The 23373-nt window shown below is 43.0% G+C and overlaps 1 protein-coding gene across 1 annotated transcript; it reads right to left on the bottom strand.

Moving 5' to 3' along the window:
• Positions 1-11476: 11476 nt before the first annotated feature.
• Positions 11477-17849, bottom strand: LOC120042347 (prostaglandin D2 receptor 2-like). Its single transcript, XM_038987158.1, has 4 exons — positions 17671-17849; positions 15547-15659; positions 13721-13869; positions 11477-12391 (listed from the first exon to the last, which is right to left on the bottom strand). The coding sequence occupies exons 1-4, from the start codon at positions 17847-17849 to the stop codon at positions 11477-11479; spliced, it is 1356 nt and encodes a 451-aa protein (XP_038843086.1).
• Positions 17850-23373: the final 5524 nt, after the last annotated feature.

The following is a 23373-nucleotide window of genomic DNA, read 5'->3' as shown; positions in this document are numbered from 1 at the left end:
ACTAGAAGACTCACAATAGGGCACTATACTACTGTACTAGAAGAATCACAATAGGACACTATACTACTGTACTAGAAGACTCACAATAGGACACTATACTACTGTACTAGAAGACTCAAAATAGGGCACTATACTACTGTACTAGAAGACTCACAATAGGGCACTATACTACTGTACTAGAAGACTCACGATAGGGCACTATACTACTGTACTAGAAGTTGCTAGTTATTTCATGCATTCAAACAGGATAGTGCATGTTTTTTAATCTTAAAGATAGAATCCTTAGTTTCTACATATGTTTTGGGATGTATAAAGTAATGATATTCTAAATACCCAGTGATTGTTGAAGAATATAACTTAGAAATGCCTCATGAGCTCAGTTCAACTGTCGTACCCCATCAGAACCCAAAGTAAGCCTGTTATCTCTGTTTTTCAACAACATAAATGTAAACAAACGGCCTCAAGACATGGTTAAAACTATAATTGTTATGTTATGAACTCTCAGTCCCCTGCATCCATAGCTCTGTCTATGAATTTGAGAGTGGTTACATTTCTCCAGCCCCATCCCTTAGCTTTTTAGCAAAACAGGGGCGGGGAATACACTTTGTTATTGTTTCAGATGAAGATTCTAGCTTTAAACACAAACACAGAACAATTCAGTGTCTAACAAGGATTACGGAATGAAATATGGGAAATGTTCCATGACAGTATATGACCTTAACAGAGATGACCATTTAAATGGAATCATTGGCTTGGCATTTCAAATAAGGCGTTGAGCTTTGTTTTGTGGGAGATGGATATGATTGGAGTGTCCAAATGACTCTACTTCATAAATGACATACAGACACACTCTCTTACCTTTTTCTCCAACCTTCCTTCAGGGATGTCTTCCAGGGTTAAGATGCTTCCGGCTTCACTCATCCTTCTAAACAAACGAATACAAATATCAGGCTAACTTCATCTATCACTCAAATAGTGTTTCTCTGTCTCGTTCTGTCACTCTCACTCACATTCGTTTGTTCACTCTATGTCTTTCTGTCTCATCTGTCACTCTCTCTGTCACTCTCTCGTTCTTCTGTCCACTCCGTCTATATCGCTCCCTGTACATCTGCCACTGTTGATCATCTGTGGAGCATCTCTCCCATCTCTGTCACCTGTCCCTCCCTCCCTCCTTTCTCTCTCTCTCTCTCTCTCTCTCTCTCTCTCTCTCTCTCTCTCTCTCTCTCTCTCTCTCTCTCTCTCTCTCTCGCTCTCTTTGTCTCTCTCTCTTTGTATCTCTCACTTTCTCTTTCTGTCTTTCTCTCTGTCTTTCTCTCGCTCTCGCTCTCTCTTTGTCGCTCTCTCTTTGTCACTCTCTTTCTCTCTCTCTCTTTCTCTCTCTTTCTCTTTGTCTCTCTCTCTCTTTGTCTCTCTCTCTGCCCCGCTCTCACCCTCTCGGTCTCTCTCTCACCACTCAGCTTAGCAGAATGTCATAGTTTATATCAACGAATGAACTAATCCCTTACCTCTGTCAATGTGTGTCTTCGTTCAAGTCCTCTTCATCTCTTCCTCCTCTTCACTTCCATCTCATCATGGTGTGTATCTGACTTCTGTCTCTGTTTATTTTTGCGTCACCCTACTATGTCTGGAAGTGTTAACTATAAAATAACTATAGTGACTCAGTGAGAACACTGTCTATTCTCTACATGACTCCTGATGATATATGGGAAGTGTTATGTTGTCATGTAAATGTTGTAACATAATGATAATGGTGTTGTAGTCGGAGTCAAATGAGTCAGTAAGACATCTGTAGACATGTTAGATTAAAAAAAGACTGTTCTCTCTCCCCTGTTCTCTCTCTCTCTCTCTCTCTCTCTCTCTCTCTCTCTCTCTCTCTCTCTCTCTCTCTCTCTCTCTCTCTCTCTCTCTCTCTCTCTCTCTCTCTCTGTGACATGTCACTATTAATCCCTTATTTTCTGTGTTGCAGTGGTGCTTTCTGTCGCTCTTCATTTGTCCCCAATCCTCTTACATTTCCATACTCCTGTGTATTGTTATTTTGCAGATTTTTTTTTTTTGTTTGTCAATCCACACAATGCACGCACACACAGACAGTCACACACGTGCGTGCCAACACACACTCACACACATGCGCATGCGTATACTCTTGCGTATTTAACATTTGGAGCATGTAAACACTCAAATTGTTTTCCAACTGATGGAGTTAGAGATGGTTCAGGCCATTCCAAATCATGAATCAAACGTGTGTGTGTGTGTGTGTGTGTGTGTGTGTGTGTGTGTGTGTGTGTGTGTGTGTGTGTGTGTGTGTGTGTGTGTGTGTGTGTGTGTGTGTGTGTGTGTGTGTGTGTGTGTGTGTGTGTGTGTGTGTGTGTGTGTGATCTAAGCGGTATCTCTGACACACGACTCAGCCTTAATACCACATATGCATCTGTCTGTCTATAAGTAAGTGAACCCTCTGCATTAACCCCTATTTCTCTCTCTGTCTCCCTTTACTCTCTCTCTCCTCTCTGTCTCTGCCTTTCCCTCTCTATATCACTTTCCTTCCCCTCTCTCTCTCTCTCTCTCTCTCTCTCTCTCTCTCTCTCCTCTCTGTCTCTGCCTTTCCCTCTATATCACTTTCCTTCCTCTCTTTTTCAGTCTCTCTCTCACTCCCTTTTGTCTATCTCTCTCTCTCTCACTCCCTTTTTTCTATCTCTCTCTCTCTCTCTCTTACTTTAGATATCTACAATATTCAAATAATAAGAATCAAAATTGTCAATGGGACAACAGTAACAACAGTAACCAAGGGTCAAAATAACCATACATTGAACAATAACAATAAGCATAGAGGACATGTGCAGGTTGGTTGGTCTGTCAGACACTGTCCCTCATCTTGTGGCAGGCAGCAATGTAGTGCGCTGCCAACCCACAGCTCTCTGCTTCTCCCCAAATAGTTAGCCACGGTGTACTGTCGATTTAGGGCCAGATAGCACTGCATTTTGCTTTGTGCTTGTGCTTGTGTTTTCCAATAAGCAATGTAGTTTTGTTTTGACTGTCTTATAATTTGGTTTATCCTGATTGATTTGATGTTTTGGTCTTCAGGCTTCAGTGTGTTAGTAGAACTGGTTTGTGAACTCAGGACCAGCTGGATGAGGGGACTCTTTTCTTTGCTCAGGTCTTTGCATTGCAGGTCCTGGTAATGATATGAGAGGGGGTCACTGTATTTTAGACATTTTCAGAACGGAATTGCTCTTTTTGAGTTTTTATTATTAGTGGATATTGGCCTAATTCTGCCCTGCATGCATAGTTTGTAGTTTTCCTCTGGACATGTAGGAGAATCTTACAGAACTCTGCATGCAGGGTTTTAATGGGGTGTTTGTCCCATGTGGTGAAATCTTGTTTTGCAAGTGGACCCCACACCTCGCTGCCATAAAGTGCAATTGGTTCAATGACATATTCAATTCGTTTTAGCCAAATTTTAGGTATTTCAATTTGAATTGGCTTTTTAATGGCGTAGAATGCCGTGCATGCTTTCTCTCTCAGTTCATTCACTGCCTCATTAAGGTGTCCAGTTGAGCTTATTTTTAAACCTAAGTAATTGTAGTGTTTGCAGTACTCTATATATTTTGTACCATTTGAGAACTTTGGTCTAATTCCCTGAGATCTAGATCTTCTCTGGAAAATCTTTATTTTAGTATTTTTGGGGTTTACTGCCAGGGCCCAGGTCTGCCAGTACTCCTCTAGCAGGTCCAGGTCTCTCTCTCACTCCATTTTTTCTCTCTCTGTCTCCCTTTACCTCTCTCTCTGTATATATATATTTCTCTCTATATATATATATCTGATTGCCCCCACTCCATTTCTTTCGTCATGCGGTTTTCTGTCTCAATCCACCTTAGCTCCACGTCAGTAACCACACACGTCAGTGACCACACCTAGCTGGTTAACAAATACAGTCAAGTCAATAATACAATGAAAGCAAACAAACTAAACACCAGGCCAGGAGTTTTTACTTGATCTGGCTCCTAGTTGTAGCGTATGAATAACTACAGCTCATAACTAGTTAACTAACAAGAGCTCATAACTAGTTAACTAACAAGAGATCATAACGAGTTAACTAACAAGAGCTCATAACTAGTTAGCTAACTAGAGCTAATAACTAGTTAACTAACAAGAGCACATAACTAGTTAACTAACTAGAATGCATAACTAGTTAACTAACAAGAGAGCATAACTAGTAAACTAACAAGAGCTCATAGCTAGTTAACTAACAAGAGCTCATAACTAGTTAACTAACTAGAGCTCATAACGAGTTAACTAACAAGAGCCCATAACTAGTTAACTGACTATAACTAATATCTAGTTAACTAACAAGAGTTCATAACTAGTTAACTAACTAGAACTCATAACTAGTTAACTAACAAGAGCTCATAACTAGTTAACTAACACTAGCTCATAACTAGTTAACTAACATGAGCTCATAACTAGTTAACTAACAAGAGATCATAGCTAGTTAACTAACAAGAGCTCATAACTAGTTAACTAACAAGAGCTCATAACTAGTTAACTAACAAGAGATCATAGCTAGTTAACTAACAAGAGCTCATAACTAGTTAACTAACAAGAGCTCATAACTAGTTAACTAACAAGAGCTCACAACTAGTTACCTAACTAGAGCTCATAACTAGTTAACTAACAAGAGATCATAACGAGTTAACTAACAAGAGCTCATAACTAGTTAACTAACAAGAGCTCATAACTAGTTAACTAACAAGAGCTCATAACTAGTTAACTAACAAGAGATCATAGCTAGTTAACTAACAAGAGCTCATAACTAGTTAACTAACAAGAGCTCATAACTAGTTAACTAACAAGAGCTCACAACTAGTTACCTAACTAGAGCTCAAAACTAGTTAACTAACAAGAGCTCATAACTAGTTAACTAACAAGAGCTCACAACTAGTTACCTAACTAGAGCTCATAACTAGTTAACTAACAAGAGATGACCGAGTTAACTAACAAGAGCTCATAACTAGTTAACTAACAAGAGCTCATAACTAGTTAACTAACAAGAGCTCATAACTAGTTAACTAACAAGAGATCATAGCTAGTTAACTAACAAGAGCTCATAACTAGTTAACTAACAAGAGCTCATAACGAGTTAACTAACTAGAGCTCACAACTAGTTACCTAACAAATTCTCATAACTAGTTAACTAACAAGAGCTCATAACTAGTTAACTAACATGAGCTCATAACTAGTTAACTAACTAGAGCTAATAACGAGTTAACTAACAAGAGCTCATAACTAGTTAACTAACTAGAATGCATAACTAGTTAACTAACAAGAGATCATAACTAGTAAACTAACAAAAGCTCATAGCTAGTTAACTAACAAGAGCTCATAACTAGTTAACTAACTAGAGCTCATAACGAGTTAACTAACAAGAGCCCATAACTAGTTAACTGACTATAACTACTATCTAGTTAACTAACTAGAACTCAAAACTAGTTAACTAACAAGAGCTCATAACTAGTTAACTAACACTAGCTCATAACTAGTTAACTAACATGAGCTCATAACTAGTTAACTAACAAGAGATCATAGCTAGTTAACTAACAAGAGCTCATAACTAGTTAACTAACAAGAGCTCATAACTAGTTAACTAACAAGAGCACATAACTAGTTAACTAACAAGAGATCATAGCTAGTTAACTAACAAGAGCTCATAACTAGTTAACTAACAAGAGCTCATAACTAGTTAACTAACAAGAGCTCACAACTAGTTACCTAACTAGAGCTCATAACTAGTTAACTAACAAGAGATCATAACGAGTTAACTAACAAGAGCTCATAACTAGTTAACTAACAAGAGCTCATAACTATTTAACTAACAAGAGCTCATAACTAGTTAACTAACAAGAGATCATAGCTAGTTAACTAACAAGCGCTCATAACTAGTTAACTAACAAGAGCTCATAACTAGTTAACTAACAAGAGCTCACAACTAGTTACCTAACTAGAGCTCAAAACTAGTTAACTAACAAGAGCTCATAACTAGTTAACTAACAAGAGCTCACAACTAGTTACCTAACTAGAGCTCATAACTAGTTAACTAACAAGAGATGACCGAGTTAACTAACAAGAGCTCATAACTAGTTAACTAACAAGAGCTCATAACTAGTTAACTAACAAGAGCTCATAACTAGTTAACTAACAAGAGATCATAGCTAGTTAACTAACAAGAGCTCATAACTAGTTAACTAACAAGAGCTCATAACGAGTTAACTAACTAGAGCTCACAACTAGTTACCTAACAAATTCTCATAACTAGTTAACTAACAAGAGCTCATAACTAGTTAACTAACATGAGCTCATAACTAGTTAACTAACTAGAGCTAATAACGAGTTAACTAACAAGAGCTCATAACTAGTTAACTAACTAGAATGCATAACTAGTTAACTAACAAGAGATCATAACTAGTAAACTAACAAAAGCTCATAGCTAGTTAACTAACAAGAGCTCATAACTAGTTAACTAACTAGAGCTCATAACGAGTTAACTAACAAGAGCCCATAACTAGTTAACTGACTATAACTACTATCTAGTTAACTAACTAGAACTCATAACTAGTTAACTAGCAAGAGCTCATAACTAGTTAACTAACACTAACTCATACCTAGTTAACTAACAATAGCTCATAACTAGTTAACTAACAAGAGATCATAGCTAGTTAACTAACAAGAGCTCATAACTAGTTAACTAACAAGAGCTCATAACTAGTTAACTAACAAGAGCTCATAACTAGTTAACTAACAAGAGCTCATAACTAGTTAACTAACAAGAGCTCATAACTAGTTACCTAACTAGAGCGCATAACTAGTTAACTAACAGGAGCTCATAACTAGTTAACTAACTAGAATGCATAACTAGTTAACTAACAAGAGCTCATAACTAGTAAACTAACTAGAGCTCATAACTAGTTAACTAACTAGAACTCATAACGAGTTAACTAACAAGAGCTCATAACTAGTTAACTAACACTAACTCATAACTAGTTAACTAACAATAGCTCATAACTAGTTAACTAACAATAGATCATAGCTAGTTAACTAACAAGAGCTCATAACTAGTTAACTAACAAGAGATCATAACTAGTTAAATAACTAGATCTCATAGCTAGTTAACTAACTAGAGCTCATAACTAGTTAACTAACAAGAGTTCATAACTAGTTAACTAACTAGAGCTCATAACTAGTTAACTAACTAGAGCTCATAACTAGTTAACTAACAAGAGCCCATAGCTAGTTAACTAACAAGAGCTCATAAGTAGTTAACTAACAATAGCTCATAGCTAGTTAACTAACAGAACTTGTAGCTAGTTAACTAACTAGAACTCATAACTAGTTAACTAACAAGAGCTTATAGCTAGTTAAATATCTAGAGTTCATAGCTAGTTAACTAACTAGAACTCATAGCTAGTTAAATAACTAGCGCTCATAGCTAGTTAACTAACTAGAACTCATAGCTAGTTAACTAACTAGAACTCATAACTAGTTAACTAACTAGAGCTCATAACGAGTTAACTAACTAGAACTCATAACTAGTTAACTAACTAGAGCTCATAACTAGTTAACTTCTGTCATGTCTTTGGCATCATTAAACTGAAGACTTATTTGTAGTTTATCAAATCAATTCTCTGTAATTATTATTACGTGATTAACTAATCAGGTAGATGTAATTAACTAGGAAGTTGGGGCACCAAGGAAAATATTCAGATTACAAAGTTATAATCTTCCTAATATAACTTTCAGATATTTTAATATCTGATCAATTAGTCTTCTCATTAATGAATTATTCTTTACCTCACGTTAGTCTCATTCCAAACGTCGTAAATTGTTGGTTATCTGCACGAACCCAGTCTTCACTATGAGTCATCAATACCATTGTCTTAAATAATTTATTTACTAACAAAATAATCACAGGAATGCACAATCAAACAGTAGATATGCTTACAAGGAAATGATAGGGGAATGTGCCCTAGTGGGCTAAACCGGCATCGCGGCTTGGTGAACAAAAGGGAAGTGGGGGTCGACTGAGATGAGACACTACAAAGTTGATAATTATAACAATTTAAATGCTAATCCTTTGCACATGAACGCTCACTCATTCGGGAATAATTGCAATCAATATATATATTTACGCTCAGTTTTTCATCCTGATCTCTGTTGGAAAGTTAGTTTCTGTTGGAGAGTTTGTCCGCCCTCTCTCTGTCTCTGCCATGGTTAGAATGGGTAGTTCAGAGTGACATTCAGCACTGTTGTTATAGAGTAGATGTTTCGGCGGTTGTCGATGTAAAAAGGGCTAGGATACCTAGGGTCTCCCAGATTTAAACCTAATCCTAGACTAAAAAGCATGTTCAAAGCAGATTCTCCATTGAAAGTGTTTATTCTTTGTCCAATACTAAGATCTATACATAGTAAGGCTGGGTTCATCAGTCGGCTGGCTGAGTGGTTTCGTAACAGACCCTTGAGTAAGCTCTTGCCCTCAACCTCACACCCCTAGGAACAGACAACCCCCAGGGTCTGGAAGAGTTTTACTGCCGTTGTTTTAATAATCTCTGCATGTTCCCCTCTGTCACGAGAGACTGGCTTCATAACAACATACTCCTCTGTCATCCCTAGCTCTTTCCTGGAACCCAGAAATATGATATCGACTAGAAATTACTTCTTTCCTTGAACGAGTGATCATTGTGTGCATGTGGTGGATAATAGAGAGAAAGAAGGGGTGATGGGGAGAGAGAGAAAGAAAGAGGGAGAGGGAGGGAGGGAGGGAAGGAAAGAGGGAGAGAGAGAGAGGGCATGTGAGAGAGAGAGAGAATTGAAATTGAATTGAATTGAGAGAGAGAGGATAATCTGTCCATGCTGGGTGAAAGCAGAGTGGAGTGAACATGGTTCTGTGTTGTGTTGACCTGGCTTGCCTCCACAGGGATTAGAGATTCCACTCTCTGTCTGCCTGTGTCCTAAATGGCCCTATTCCCTCAATGGTGCACTACTTGTATAGAGAAAGAGAAAGGAAGAGAGCACGAGAGGGGCGCAAGAGAGAGGTAGAGAGAGAGAGAGGCGGAGAGAGAGAGGTAGAGAGAGACAGAGAGGCGGAGAGAGAGAGGCGGAGAGAGACAGAGAGGCAGAGAAAGACAGAGAGGCAGAGAGAGACAGAGAGGCAGAGAGAGAGAGGCGGAGAGAGAGAGGCAGAGAGAGAGAGGCGGAGAGAGAGACAGAGAGAGAGAGAGAGAGAAGTAGAGAGAGACAGAGAGGCGGAGAGAGAGAGGCAGAGAGACAGAGAGAGAGAGGCGGAGAGAGAGAGGCAAAGAGACAGAGGCAAAGAGAGACAGAGAAGCAGAGAGAGACAGAGGCGGAGAGAGAGAGGCAGAGAGAGACAGAGAGAGAGAGGCGGAGAGAGAGAGGCAGAGAGAGACAGAGAGGCGGAGAGAGAGAAGCAGAGAAAGACAGAGAGGCGGAGAGAGAGGCAGAGAGAGACAGAGAGGCGGAGAGAGAGAGGCAGAGAGAGACAGAGAGAGAGAGGCGGAGAGAGAGAGGCAGAGAGAGACAGAGAGGCGGAGAGAGAGAGAGGCGGAGAGAGAGAGGCAGAGAAAGACAGAGAGAGAGAGGCAGAGAGAGACAGAGAGGCGGAGAGAGAGAAGCAGAGAGAGACAGAGAGGCGGAGAGAGAGAGGCAGAGAGAGACAGAGAGGCGGAGAGAGAGAGGCAGAGAGAGACAGAGAGGCGGAGAGAGAGAGGCAGAGAGAGACAGAGAGGCGGAGAGAGAGAAGCAGAGAGAGACAGAGAGGCGGAGAGAGAGAGGCAGAGAGAGACAGAGAGGCGGAGAGAGAGAGGCAGAGAGAGACAGAAAGAGAGAGGCGGAGAGAGAGAAGCGATAGTGTTGATGAAGAATCTATTGAACATAATGCAACAATCCCCATCAAAATCTGTCAGTTTAAACTAGACATATCAGGGGTTTGGAATACGTCTCAATCCTGTACCGGCCTTCACATCTGAGGTGGAAAATAGCAGAGCTACAGCGCTGTTAATCAGACTAGAAGACATCCCCAAAACCAGACTCTTTGCCAAGTGTCTAAAGTTGTCATCAAGGCAAAGGGTGGCTACTTTAAAGAATCTCAAATATAAAATATGTTTTGATTTGTGTAACACTTTTTTGGTTACTACATGATTCCATATATGTTATTTCATAGTTTTGATGTCTTCACTATTATTCTACAATGTAGAAAATAGTAAAAATAAAGAAAAACCCTGGAATGAGTAGGTGTGTCCAAACATTTGGCTGGTACTGTATTCCCTGAGCTTTCTTACATCTCCTAGATATAGGACAGACACATTAAAACCTTCTGTTTTGACAAGATGAATGGATTATTTAATGTGTGTCTATAGGCTTTAGTAGTAAAGGCCAAATTCAATACCTTATCAAAACATGTTTTACATTATCTAGAGGTGAAGCAGAAAGCAATTGCAGGATGAAACAGGTAAGAGCTAAAGAGGATCATATATTTAATTGATCCAAACCAACGGTGCTGAAATGTGATGAAAGGTTCATCTGTTTGAACTGAGAGTGTTGTTAGCCTACAGGTCTGGGATGTGACAGGTCCTGCTTGTATGTATCTACTGCTCTCTGGGTGTGATACAGTCACAATCAGTGAGTGTTGTTAGCCTACAGGTCTGGGATGTGACAGGTCCTACTTGTATGTATCTACTGCTCTCTGGGTGTGATACAATCACAATCAGTGAGTGTTGTTAGCCTACAGGTCTGGGATGTGACAGGTCCTACTTGTATGTATCTACTGCTCTCTGGGTGTGATACAATCACAATCAGTGAGTGTTGTTAGCCTACAGGTCTGGGATGTGACAGGTCCTACTTGTATGTATCTACTGCTCTCTGGGTGTGATACAATCACAATCACTTTATTTGCCAAGAACATTAACACAAACCCAGAATGTGACTTAGTGGCCAGGTGCTGCCAGCAACAGACAATGCACAGACAGAATACAGACACGCAGTCAACATGGTCAACAGCATCATACACAATATAAATACAGAAAACAGACCGCTCTGGAGAGTGAAACTGCTGATGTTAAAAGGGATTGATTATCACATTCTGATTGATTCCTTTATTGATAGACAACTGCTTTCAAGAACGCACACACACACAATATCCACCAAAATGATTTCAGAGAATGAACTCTTTGTGAAGTGCCAGATCATTTAGTTATCATATTAATATTCTATAAACGGTCACAAAAAAAATCGAATTCAAGTTAAACAGAAACAACTAGTTAAACACTCACAGTTGTTGAGGACCAGTTAAACATTAGGACAGGATGTAGTAACATACAGCACAGGAAGGACTCCTGGAGGCCAACAGAACAACAGAGGTGATTCTTATTGTCTCAGTTGATGTCAATAACGTTTTCTCATTCAGAGTATATAGTCAGTTCAGAGTGTCCTCTCCTTGCTCCAGGTGTCCACAACTGGCTTTGGAGTTGTGGTTGATGGAGGCAGACGAGGGCAGATGGTCTACCTGGAGACACGGAGAACCTGGAGTCCCCAGACAGCTTGGAGACGATGATGAGTTCCCCCCCAGGCTCCCCCTTCCCTTCCTCCACCCTTTCCTGATACTCAGCCCCAGCCCCCCTCCTCCTGCTCCACCCATCCCTCCCTCCTCCACCAGTCCTTCCATCAGCGCCCCCAGACTCTGTCTGATCCGGACGCAGAAGTTGGGACAGCTGAACGCGTACAGCACCGGGTTTAACACCGGGTTCAGGAAGGCAAAGGTCGTCGCCATTGGCAACCCCACCTCCACCAACACGACCTTGGTCGGCCAGTACTGGGCGGCAACCTCGATGAGGCAGAACACGTGATAGGGCGCCCAGCAGAGGGCGAACGTCGCGATGACTGATGTCACCATTTTGGTGAAGCCACGGGATAGGCCGGGCTCGGAAGTGGAGGTAGGGGTGGAGCCTTTTGGGTTGGGGGTGGAGCGTTTGGTGTTTGTGTTTGTGTTGGGTTTTGACTCTCTGCGTTCCACATTGGTAACAATCAAAGCCCCGGTGAGTCTACTACTGCTGTCCTTCCTCCTCCTCTTCCTCCTCTGGCTCAGACTGATGCCAAAGAGAGCGTAGCTCCCTGCAATCACCACTAGGGGGAGTAGGAACGCCAGGAACGTCTTGGACACGGCGGTTGCCGCCTGCCGTACCCTACAGTCCCTCTCTAGCGTCCCTGGCGACGAGTACAATCCAAAATGGTGGTAGCAGAGCTTCCTTCCGTCCGTCTTCTCCGTCACCGCCCGGAACAGGAAGTAAGGGAAGGTGTTGGCCGCCGCCCACAACCAGCCCAAAGCACACACCTTGGAAGAAGAGAAAGAAGATTAGAAGATGACTTTATTGTCCAGTGCATGGATGTCTAACAGAACGTCTTCTGCTTTATGCCCCTTAGACATAGTTATTATTAAAGTGTCCACAATATTACAACAACGGGCAACACCCTATTGATGATTAAACACAGAGACACTGGAAACGCTCACAGGTCATCATAATACATTATATAATTACATCATCAACGTACGAAAACAGAACTAATGACGTAACAAAACGAATGATGTAACAGAACTAATGATGTAACAGAACTAATAACGTAACAGAACTAATGACGTAACAAAACTAATGACGTAACAGAACTAATGACGTAACAGAACTAATGACGTAACAAAACTAATGACGTAACAAAACTAATGACGTAACAGAACTAATGACGTAACAGAACTAATGACGTAACAGAACTAATGACGTAACAAAACTAATGACGTAACAGAACTAATGACGTAACAAAACTAATGACGTAACAGAACTAATGACGTAACAGAACTAATGACGTAACAGAACTAATGACGTAACAGAACTAATGACGTAACAAAACTAATGTCGTAACAGAACTAATGACGTAACACAACTAATGACGTAACAGAACTAATGACGTAACAGAACTAATGACGTAACAGAACTAATGACGTAACAGAACTAATGACGGAACAGAACTAATGACGGAACAAAACTAATGACGTAACAGAACTAATGTCGTAACAGAACTAATGACGTAACACAACTAATGACGTAACAGAACTAATGACGTAACAAAACTAATGACGTAACAAAACTAATGTCGTAACAGAACTAATGTCGTAACAGAACTAATGACGTAACACAACTAATGACGTAACAGAACTAATGACGTAACAAAACTAATGACGTAACAAAACTAATGTCGTAACAGAACTAATGTCGTAACAGAACTAATGACGTAACACAACTAATGACGTAACACAACTAATGACGTAACACAACTAATGACGTAACAGAACTAATGTCGTAACAGAACTAATGACGTAACACAACTAATGACGTAACAGAACTAATGACGTAACAGAACTAATGACGTAACAAAACTAATGACGTAACAGAACTAATGACGTAACAGAACTAATGACGTAACAAAACTAATGACGTAACAAAACTAATGACGTAACAGAACTAATGACGTAACAGAACTAATGACGTAACAGAACTAATGACGTAACAAAACTAATGACGTAACAGAACTAATGACGTAACAGAACTAATGACGTAACAGAACTAATGACGTAACAGAACTTATGACGTAACAAAACAGAAAGTAAAACCTTCCAGGCGGCGTTAATGGAGCGGTGGTTCTGGCTCCAGACGGGCCGCGCCACCAGGAGACAGCGGTCCAGAGAAATGGCCGCCAGGAGGAAGGCTGACACAAACATGTTGAGGAAGAAGACTGAGGACTGGGCGGTGCACAGCGGACCTAGAGGATAGGATCAACTTTATTGTTCCTGAAGGGAAAACAGTACTGCTATACTGCTGTATAGTAAACAACAATGGCGTATCTCATGTGGGGCCGAGTGGCGAAGCGGTCTAAGGCACTGCATCGCAGTGCTAGAGGCGTCACTACAGACCCGGGTTCGATCACGGGATGTATCACAACCGGCCGTGATCAGGAGTCCCATCGGGCGCCGCACAATTGGCCCTGCGTCGTCCGGGTTAGGGGAGGGTTTGGTTGGTGTAGGCCGTCATTGTAAATAAGAATTTGTTCTTAACTGACTTGCCTAGTTAAATACAGGTTAAATAAAAAATGTGACACATACACTATTATTTTGCATATCTATCTATACACTACATGACCAAAGGTATGTGGACACCTGCTCATCAAGCATCTCATTCCAAAATCATGGGCATCAATATGGAGTTGGTTCCCTATTTGCTGCTATAACATCCTCCGCTCGCACGGGGGCATTGTCATGCTGATACAGCAAAGGGCCTTCCCCAAACATTTGCCACAAAGTCGGAAGCACAGAATTATCTAGAATGTCATTTTACGCTGTAGCGTTAAGATTTCCCTTCACTGGAACTAAGGGGCCTAGCCCGAACCATGAAAAACAGCCCCAGACCATTATTCCTCCTCCACCAAACTGTACAGTTTGCACAATGCATTGGGGCAGGTAGTGTTCTCCTTGCATCTGCCAAACACAGATTCGTCCATCAGACTGCCAGATGTTGAATCGTGATGCATAAGGCCAGAGAAAGCGTTTCCACTGCTTCAGAGTCCAATGGCAGCGAGCATTACACCACTCCAACCGATGCTTGGCATTGCGCATGGTGATCTTAGGCTTGTGTACGGCTGCTTTGCCATGGAAACGAATTTCATGAAGCTCCCGACTAACTGTTCTTGTGCTGAAGTGGCTTCCAGAGGCAATTTTTATGCGCTTCGCGCCTCAGCAGTCCCGTTATGTGAGTTTGTGTGGCCTACCACTTTGTGACTGAGCCGTTGTTGCTCCTAGACGTTTCCACTTCACAATAACTGCACTTAGAGTGGATCGGGGCAGCTCTAGCAGGGCAGAAATGTGACACTGACTTGTTGGAAAGGTGGCATCCTATGACGTTGCCACGTTGAGCTCTTCAGTAAGGCCGTTCTAATGCAAATGTCTATGGAGATTGCATGGCTGTGTTCTTGATTTTATAAACCTGTGTGGCTGAAATAGCCAAATCCACTAATTTGAAAGGGTGTCCACATACTTTTGTGTATGTAGTGTCCCATTACCAATACCCATGCCATACATATCTTGTACATACAGTATACATATATATTTAATGCACACTGTCAGTGGCTTACTAGTTTAGCTCCTACGTATTGCTGTTCATGTATTTCAACGTAGGCGTACCTATAGACACAACAATGGAGAGGCTGATGTCATAAAGCCCCTAGTCATCAGAATGGCAGAATTTGTCAGCCATTTTATCTGGGACCCGCTATTATTAGGACGTCACATAGAAGTAGAATTCACATCTACCCAACGCAGCGGTTATAGAATAAAATGCCTGAGCAGAGTTCCCACCTCTGGATTTGAGCAGAAAAGGAAACTAGGTTATATCCCTGAAAACTGGTTGTTGGCAATGGTGACTGATATATGGTCTATGGGCCTACCTCCCAGCTCCCAGCTGTGAGAGGAGTGCAGGTAGTGTGTAAAGAGAGGGAGAGTCAGCGTAGCCAGGAAGTCTGACAGGGCCAGGTTGAGAACCCAGACAGAGGCCACGGTCCTGTGAAGAAAAAAGAAGGGGATTCACGTTATTGCCAACATTATTCTGGTCCCTCCGGACGCCACACACACTGTCTAAGCAGAAAACACTACACTGAGACTACCTGTGAACCAGGGTAGAAAGCAGCCAATTCAGGAAGTCAACTAAAATTACAATTCAATAGTATAAAATAAGGACATTTATTTTCAGTAACTTCTCAATAAACTGAAAAGCAGAAGCTATTTCTTTCAAAAGGATTTACATTTCTGCATTGTTTATTCAAATCACTTCCTGAACTGACTGCCTTCCTTTAGAATTGAGCCAAACCCTGCTGTGAACACACATGCACACACACACAGCAAGCCCCCCACACACACACAGCAAGCCCCCCACACACACACAGCAAGCCCCCCACACACAGACAGCAAGCCCCCCACACACACACAGCAAGCCCCCCACACACACACAGCAAGCCCCCCACACACACAAAGAAACCCCCCAACACACACACACACAGCAAGCCCCCCACACACACACAGCAAGCCCCCACACACACACAGCAAGCCCCCCACACACACACAGCAAGCCCCCCACACACACACAGCAAGCCCCCACCACACACACACAGCAAGCCCCCCCCCCACACACACAGCAAGCCCCCCACACACACACAGCAAGCCCCCCACACACACACAGCAAGCCCCCCCCCACACACACAGCAAGCCCCCACACATAAAGAAACCCCCCACACACACACACAGCAAGCCCCCCACACACAAACAGCAAGCCCCCACACACACAAAGAAACCCCCCACCACACACACACAGCAAGCCCCCCACACACAAACAGCAAGCCCCCACACACACAAAGAAACCCCCCACCACACACACACAGCAAGCCCCCCACACACAAACAGCAAGCCCCCACACACACAAAGAAACCCCCCACCACACACACACAGCAAGCCCCCCACACACAAACAGCAAGCCCCCACACACACAAAGAAACCCCCCACCACACACACACAGCAAGCCCCCCACACACAAACAGCAAGCCCCCACACACACAAAGAAACCCCCCACCACACACACACAGCAAGCCCCCCACACACACAGCAAGCCCCCCACACACACACAGCAAGCCCCCCACACACACAGCAAGCCCCCCACACACACACAGCAAGCCCCCCACACACACACAGCAAGCCCCCCTCCCACACACACAGCAAGCCCCCACACATAAAGAAACCCCCCACCACACACACACAGCAAGCCCCCCACACACAAACAGCAAGCCCCCACACACACAAAGAAACCCCCCACCACACACACACAGCAAGCCCCCCACACACAAACAGCAAGCCCCCACACACACAAAGAAACCCCCCCCCCACACACAAACAGCAAGCCCCCACACACACAAAGAAACCCCCCACCACACACACACAGCAAGCCCCCCACACACAAACAGCAAGCCCCCACACACACAAAGAAACCCCCCACCACACACACACAGCAAGCCCCCCACACACAAACAGCAAGCCCCCACACACACAAAGAAACCCCCCACCACACACACACAGCAAGCCCCCCACACACAAACAGCAAGCCCCCACACACACAAAGATACCCCCCACCACACACACACAGCAAGCCCCCCACACACAAACAGCAAGCCCCCACACACACAAAGAAACCCCCCACCACACACACACAGCAAGCCCCCCACACACAAACAGCAAGCCCCCACACACACAAAGAAACCCCCCACCACACACACACAGCAAGCCCCCCACACACAAACAGCAAGCCCCCACACACACAAAGATACCCCCCACCACACACACACAGCAAGCCCCCCACACACAAACAGCAAGCCCCCACACACACAAAGAAACCCCCCACCACACACACACAGCAAGCCCCCACACACACAAAGAAACCCCCCACCACACACACACAGCAAGCCCCCACACATAAAGAAACCCCCCACCACACACACACAGCAACCACACACCACCAGCCAACCTACCGGCGGTGCAGGCGGAAGCCGACCACCCAGAGGACCAGAGCGTTCTCCAGGATACCCAGACAGGAGACCAGGCCATGGACACACACCACCACCAGGTTGACCCCCGTGTTGTTGTTTAGAGAGTGGTTCAGCATGGTCTGGAGGAGAGGACAGACCGCAGAGGAGGAGGAGTTGAACATCCTGGAGGAGAGTGATGAGGAAGTGGAGGAGAGTTTGAAGTCTTGGCTCTGGAGGGAAAGAAAGAGGGAGGGAGGGATGAATGGGTGGTATATATGCTGTTGTAGAAAGGGCAGACCAGAGAGGAGGAGGAGCTAGACAGTAAGGCTCTAGAGAGAGAGAGAGAGAGAGAGAGAGAGAGAGAGAGAGAGAGAGAGAGAGAGAGAGAGAGAGAGAGAGAGAGAGAGAGAGAGAGAGAGAGAGAGAGAGACAGAGAGACAGAGAGACAGAGAGAGACACAGATAAGGATAAAGGGTGACAGAAAGAGAGAAATAGTGAGAGAGAGAGAGTGACAGAAAGAGGTGGGAGGGAGAATTAGATGAGTGACATGTAATGTCATTGTGGCATCTGGTGACATTAACCATGAGTCTTTTCCATGTACAGACAGACAGACAGGTACCATACAGGTACTGTAGTGGGCAGAAAGCCACTACTGGGCCTATATTTTTTCCATTACATGAAATAATCCACTTGTGGCTTGTAAATAGGGTACTCATGACTCACGACATTAACTGTGATAACATTCATCTACAGTATTAACAACTTTAAGATCCTCATCATTGATGTGGGGTGGACCAAGTCTTTTCCTGTTCATGTGTTTTGGAAACCTTGGAACCCTTATTATCCTGCTTGCAAAACCTTACTGGGAAAAATACTGTACTCGAAAACAATGGCAAGTATTGTAGTCCTTCATGGGAATGACTTTGCCAACTGATTGCTCACACCTGTTACTGTTACTGCAAGTTTGGATGGCTGTTTCTTAAGCTTACCGTCTGCTTTACATTTGAAACAGTTTGGGCATGTATTATGATAACATTTTGTGACGTTTTTGTTAGTTTTGGTCTTCCGCTGTTCGTGCACTTACATTTTTTTCGTTAGGATTAGGGTTAGGTAACCGAAGTCATTGGTGATTGGTCAGCAGTACTACTCCTAGTAGAAGTGGGGGAACATGAAGTGTTACCTCGATGTAAAATTGCGCAACTAAGACCTTTTCGGCAAAAACATCCAAATTAATTCCAGATTTCTTGATTTAGCTTAGATTAATTTTGAGGAAGTGCTTCTGGCTATGCTGTTTCTGGCTATTTCTGGCTATGCTGTTGCTACGGTGGCTCAATATATTTGTGGTTTCATCATGTGGATTATTTATTTTGGACAACTGTGTACTGACTGACCAGAACTGGTGACATCCATACTTTTACAAATTATTTGCTGCTGGAATCATTGGAATTTCTGTCTTGACGGATTTTGAACAGAATTGAATGTAACATTTTAATTCATTGGAAGACAGAGATTGTTGCCTAATTGCACCAGTGAGTTGATTTAATTTAGTGAGTCAGTGAGACAGACACAGTCATGCACATCTGCACGTCCGCACGCTCAGAGACAGACCGATAGTCAGAGAAGAAGACAGAGTAAACAGAGACCTAACAGCTGGGGAGAGTTAACAGAGACCTAACAGCTGGGGAGAGTAAACAGAGACCTAACAGCTGGGGAGAGTAAACAGAGACCTAACAGCTGGGGAGAGTTAACAGAGACCTAACAGCTGGGGAGAGTAAACAGAGACCTAACAGCTGGGGAGAGTAAACAGAGACCTAACAGCTGGGGAGAGTTAACAGAGACCTAACAGCTGGGGAGAGTTAACAGAGACCTAACAGCTTGGGAGAGTTAACAGAGACCTAACAGCTGGGGAGAGTAAACAGAGACCTAACAGCGGGGGAGAGTAAACAGAGACCTAACAGCTGGGGAGAGTTAACAGAGACCTAACAGCTGGGGAGAGTTAACAGAGACCTAACAGCTTGGGAGAGTAAACAGAGACCTAACAGCTGGGGAGAGTTAACAGAGACCTACCAGCTGGGGAGAGTAAACAGAGACCTAACAGCTGGGGAGAGTTAACAGAGACCTACCAGCTGGGGAGAGTTAACAGAGACCAAACAGCTGGGGAGAGTTAACAGAGACCTAACAGCTGGGGAGAGTAAACAGAGACCTAACAGCTTGGGAGAGTTAACAGAGACCTAACAGCTGGGGAGAGTTAACAGAGACCTAACAGCTGGGGAGAGTTAACAGAGACCTAACAGCTGGGGAGAGTTAACAGAGACCTAACAGCTGGGGAGAGTAAACAGAGACCTAACAGCTTGGGAGAGTTAACAGAGACCTAACAGCTGGGGAGAGTTAACAGAGACCTAACAGCTGGGGAGAGTTAACAGAGACCTAACAGCTGGGGAGAGTAAACAGAGACCTAACAGCTTGGGAGAGTTAACAGAGACCTAACAGCTGGGGAGAGTTAACAGAGACCTAACAGCTGGGGAGAGTTAACAGAGACCTAACAGCTGGGGAGAGTTAACGGGGACCTAACAGCTGGGGAGAGTTAACAGAAACCTAACAGCTGGGGAGAGTAAACAGAGACCAAACAGCTGGGGAGAGTTAACAGAGACCTAACAGCTGGGGAGAGTTAACAGAGACCTAACAGCTGGGGAGACCTAACAGAGACCTAACAGCTGGGGAGAGTTAACAGAGACCTAACAGCTGGGGAGAGTTAACAGAGACCTAACAGCTGGGGAGAGTAAACAGAGACCTAACAGCTGGGGAGAGTTAACAGAGACCTAACAGCTGGGGAGAGTTAACAGAGACCTAACAGCTGGGGAGAGTTAACAGAGACCTAACAGCTGGGGAGAGTTAACAGAGACCTAACAGCTGGGGAGAGTTAACAGAGACCTAACAGCTGGGGAGAGTTAACAGAGACCTAACAGCTGGGGAGAGTTGACAGAGACCTAACAGCTGGGGAGAGTTAACAGAGACCTAACAGCTGGGGAGAGTTAACAGAGACCTAACAGCTGGGGAGAGTTAACAGAGACCTAACAGCTGGGGAGAGTTAACAGAGACCTAACAGCTGGGGAGAGTAAACAGAGACCTAACAGCTTGGGAGAGTTAACAGAGACCTAACAGCTGGGGAGAGTTGACAGAGACCTAACAGCTGGGGAGAGTTAACAGAGACCTAACAGCTGGGGAGAGTTAACAGAGACCTAACAGCTGGGGAGAGTTAACAGAGACCTAACAGCTGAGGAGAGTTAACAGCACATGTTTCATTTGCAAGTTCACAAGTTTGTTTTGCCAATATCTCATTTGTTGTCAGGTTAAGGTTTCTTTTATTTTCAAATATCAGTTTTACTGTCAGTCCTCAAAGATGAAATGACTACTGTTTGAGAATGTTTGAAATGTTCATCATGTTTTCTCATCAAAGTAAAAACAAACCCACAGTCAGTGGATGATCTGATCTCTGTCAAAACATTTGTTTTATTCTGTCTTTGAAAACATTTGATTTTGTCTCATAAACTTTGAGACGAATTGATTATATTTACACATCTCACACTCTCTATTCTACTAATCCTAAAGCCTTTCATTGAGGTTGGGTGTGTGGCGGGACGGAGGCAGAGGTGCGCGCACCCCTTTTGGTCCCCGGGACCAGGATTGAGAAACACTGCCTTTGTACGATGTAAAAATGTCCATGACCTTGAGTGTCCATGACCCATCTAACTGTCTGCAACTGTACCAAGTAACCTGAATATGTAAATCATGACCCATCTAACTGTCTGCAACTGTACCAAGTAACCTGAATATGTAAATCATGACCCATCTAACTGTCTGCAACTGTACCAAGTAACCTGAATATGTAAATCATGACCCATCTAACTGTCTGCAACTGTACCAAGTAACCTGAATATGTAAATCATGACCCATCTAACTGTTTGCAACTGTACCAAGTAACCTGAATATGTAAATCATGACCCATCTAACTGTCTGCAACTGTACCAAGTAACCTGAATATGTAAATCATGACCCATCTAACTGTCTGCAACTGTACCAAGTAACCTGAATATGTAAATCATGACCTATCTAACTGTCTGCAACTGTACCAAGTAACCTGAATATGTAAATCATGACCCATCTAACTGTCTGCAACTGTACCAAGTAACCTGAATATGTAAATCATGACCCATCTAACTGTCTGCAACTGTACCAAGTAACCTGAATATGTAAATCATGACCCATCTAACTGTCTGCAACTGTACCAAGTAACCTGAATATGTAAATCATGACCCAGCTAACTGTCTGCAACTGTACCAAGTAACCTGAATATGTAAATCATGACCCATCTAACTGTCTGCAACTGTACCAAGTAACCTGAATATGTAAATCATGACCCATCTAACTGTCTGCAACTGTACCAAGTAACCTAAATATGTAAATCATGACCCATCTAACTGTCTGCAACTGTACCAAGTAACCTGAATATGTAAATCATGACCCATCTAACTGTCTGCAACTGTACCAAGTAACCTGAATATGTAAATCATGACCCATCTAACTGTCTGCAACTGTACCAAGTAACCTGAATATGTAAATCATGACCCATCTAACTGTCTGCAACTGTACCAAGTAACCTGAATATGTAAATCATGACCCATCTAACTGTCTGCAACTGTACCAAGTAACCTGAATATGTAAATCATGACCCATCTAACTGTCTGCAACTGTACCAAGTAACCTGAATATGTAAATCATGACCCATCTAACTGTCTGCAACTGTACCAAGTACCTGAATATGTAAATCATGACCCATCTAACTGTCTGCAACTGTACCAAGTAACCTGAATATGTAAATCATGACCCATCTAACTGTCTGCAACTGTACCAAGTAACCTGAATATGTAAATCATGTAATAATCTGAAACATGAAATATGCAAACTGGAAAAAGATCTACTCAGACAAAGAAATGAACATCAGTTTGACAGTAAAAGGTGATTCAAGTATTTGTATTACTCTGTATCTCTCTCTATGTCGTGACGTCTTACTGTTGGCTACCGAGGAAGCAGGGAAGGAGTGTGTGACATGTTTTGACATGTTGTCACAGTGGGGAAAAACAAATCTTTTCAAAAACTCCTTAAAAAGGTCTGTTTTGACAGAGATCAGATCATCCTGACTGTGGGGGTTTTTATCTACTTTGATGAGAAAACGTGATGAAAATGTCAAACATTCTCAAACAGTAGAGTCATTTAATCTTTGAGGACTGACAGTAATGCCCACTGCAAATGAAACATGTGCTGTTAACTCTCCCCAGCTGTTAGGTCTCTGTTAACTCTGATGATGTAGAAGTAGAGAAAACATGAGGAGTGTGTGAATATGAATCCCACCCCTCTACTATATATAGCCTCTTACTACTGTTGAAGCACCACTTCCTGTCTCTATATCCTCCTCGTGTTTTCTCTAGCGCTTCATGAGGAGTAGAATATCAGTGGATGATCTGATCTCTGTCAAAACATTTGGTTTTCCCTCCTGTGGCAACAACATGTCAGAACTTGTTGCTGTAGTATATCCCCTAGCTGCATACCAGACCAGGTCTTGGTATGACTGAGCACTTGTGCAATTCCGACAGACAGGGAGTGTTAAAAACACACAGGCATGCCAAAGCCAAAGTCAGGGGGGTGAAA

Source organism: Salvelinus namaycush, unplaced genomic scaffold (assembly GCF_016432855.1).
Source record: "Salvelinus namaycush isolate Seneca unplaced genomic scaffold, SaNama_1.0 Scaffold66, whole genome shotgun sequence".
NCBI classification, from domain to species: Eukaryota; Metazoa; Chordata; class Actinopteri; order Salmoniformes; family Salmonidae; genus Salvelinus; species Salvelinus namaycush.
The sequence above is the reverse complement of the archived record's forward strand: the minus strand, read 5'-3'. Positions and strand labels throughout refer to the sequence as shown.